General features: G+C 43.5%; 1 protein-coding gene across 1 annotated transcript in view; it reads right to left on the bottom strand.

The window, feature by feature from the left end:
• LOC143275396 (uncharacterized) overlaps nt 1-2500 on the bottom strand; it is a 95055-nt gene that overhangs the window by 9498 nt on the left and 83057 nt on the right. Inside the window, exon 5 of the mRNA XM_076579474.1 lies at nt 1172-1399. Coding sequence (XP_076435589.1) covers nt 1172-1399 — 228 coding nt within the window. The remainder of the gene's footprint in view (nt 1-1171; nt 1400-2500) is intronic.

Consider the following 2500-nt stretch of genomic DNA (forward strand, 5'->3'; position numbering starts at 1 on the left):
TTCGCCAATGACACATTTACTGGGGGGGGGGGAAAGAGATCAAATTCAAAGGAGAAAGAGAGAGACAGAGACAGAGAGAAAGACAGAGAATGACACAAAACGCAGAGAACGAGGCCATGAGAGAGACAGAAGGAGAGACAGACAGACACAGAGAGACACAGACAGACAGACAGAAAGACAAAATTGACAGACACACAGAGACAGAGACAGACTGAGACAGACAAGGACAGACCAACAGACAGACAGACAAAGACAGACAGAAAGACAGAAAATACAAACAGAAAGAAAGACAGACAGACAGACAGACAGACACACACACACACACACACACACACACACACACACACACACACACACACACACACACACACACAGAAACAGACAAGAGTGGATGGAGGATCGTTTATCGTTTATTCATTTATAGTCTGTTCATCTACGATGATGTTATTAGACTGAAAATAAATGATATCATCATTATTATTATTATTATCATTATTTGTAGGGGGTTGGGGGGGGGGGGGGGGGGGGCGGGGGCGAGGGGGGAGGTGATTGAGGAAGAAAGAGAGAGAGAGAGAGAGAGAACAGAATGTGGAAGAGATGTAAAAATGTAAAATGGAGAGGGTGGATGTCAGTGATTGGAGAAAGAAAAAAAACACATAATATTGGAAGAGTGTGTGTGAGATGGGGGGGGGGGGATCAGGATTAGGATAGAAAATCAATAATCAAATATTGTATGCAATACTTCTATAGAATATTATTTAAAACGAGGACGATGTGGGGACCTACAACAAACAACCAACCGGACTATTTAACCCTTTCACTGCCAGTCAATTTAGAGTACAAAATTCCCTTGTGGTATAAACACAGTAAAGACAGGGGCTAAGAATAGCTGGGGATTCCCCCCCTGCGATGTATAGAAAATATGGCCTATCCTACCACCGAACATTAAGAGCAGTAGGTTCATGGATAACAGACCAATGAATGGTCAACATCCAGTGACATGGGTCCTCTACCACGCCTGTGCATAAATGCGAGCTTGGCGGTGAATGAGTTAATACATAACTAGCTAACTTTAATCAAGAACACTTTGAAATACAGAACTTTTTTCAACAACAAAAAAAAAAATTGAAACTGTTAATACGTGGATGAAGGAGGACGACACAGCACTCACGGTTCAGCATGGTGGTGGCCGTCATGGCAGTGGCGCCCAGACCCGGGGTGGCGGTGGGTGGCGGGTGCGCGCCTGCAGGAGGTTCCAGACCACCGGCACCCACGCTGGTGGCGGTGCGCGCAGAGTCCCCAGCAGCTGATGAAGCTGAAGAGCCTGCAGGACACTGCGCCAACAGACCGGCCTCTGCCAGATCCCCGCCCAGCTCCTCCGTCCTCACGCTGTCTGTGACTGAAACACGTGGAGAGATCAGATAAATAGATACATAGATAAGTCGGTAACTAGGTAGGTAGGTAGACAGTTAGATAGATAGATAGATAGATTATAGATAAATAGATAGATAGACAGATACATAGATAAGTCGGTAGATAGGTAGGTAGACAGTTAGATAGATAGATAGATAGATTATAGATAAATAGATAGATAGACAGATACATAGATAAGTCGGTAGATAGGCAGGTAGGTAGATAGGTAAATAGATAGATAGATAGATTATAGATAAATAGATAGATAGACAGATACATAGATAAGTCGGTAGATAGGTAGGTAGGTAGGTAGGTAGGTAGATAGATAGGTAGATTAAAATAAATAGATAGATACACAGATACATAAATAGATAGATACACAGATACATAGGTCGGTAGGTAGGTAGATACGTAGGTAGATAGATAGATAAATACATAGATAGGTCGGTAGGTAGGTAGGTAGGTAGATAGGTAGGTAGGTAGACAGATAGATAGATTGATGGATAATTAGATGAATAGATGGCAGGTACGTAGGTAGGTAGATACATACATACATACATACATACATACATACATGGCAGATAGGTAGGTAGGTAGGTAGGTAGACAGATAGATAGATAGGTAAATAGCTAGGTAGATAGATAGGTAGGTAGATCGCAGAACCATCAGCTGTATAATCGAGTGTTGTTCCTAGATTCCGAGGACATGAACACGTGGACCCGTTGGTGGCTCAGTAGTCAAGCCAAAGAAGTGAGAGAATCTGACAAAGCACGGGTTCGAATCCCACATTCACCAGTAATTTTCTCTCCCCCTCCACAAGATCGGCTTTGATCGGTGGTCTGGACGCTAGTCATTTGGAAGAGACGATAAACCGAGGTCACTTGTCACTTGTCGCACCTAAAAGCACTCGCGTGCAGCAACAAAAAAGTGTTGTCCCTGGCATAATTCTGTAAAGAAAAAAACCCAAAACACACACACACACACACACACACACACACACACACACACACACACACACACACACACACTTTGATTGGAAGACAGAACCAACTTGCAGGCAGAAGAAACAAGGGGACACACACACACA

This window comes from Babylonia areolata, chromosome 2, assembly GCF_041734735.1.
Source record: "Babylonia areolata isolate BAREFJ2019XMU chromosome 2, ASM4173473v1, whole genome shotgun sequence".
Taxonomy (NCBI): Eukaryota; Metazoa; Mollusca; class Gastropoda; order Neogastropoda; family Buccinidae; genus Babylonia; species Babylonia areolata.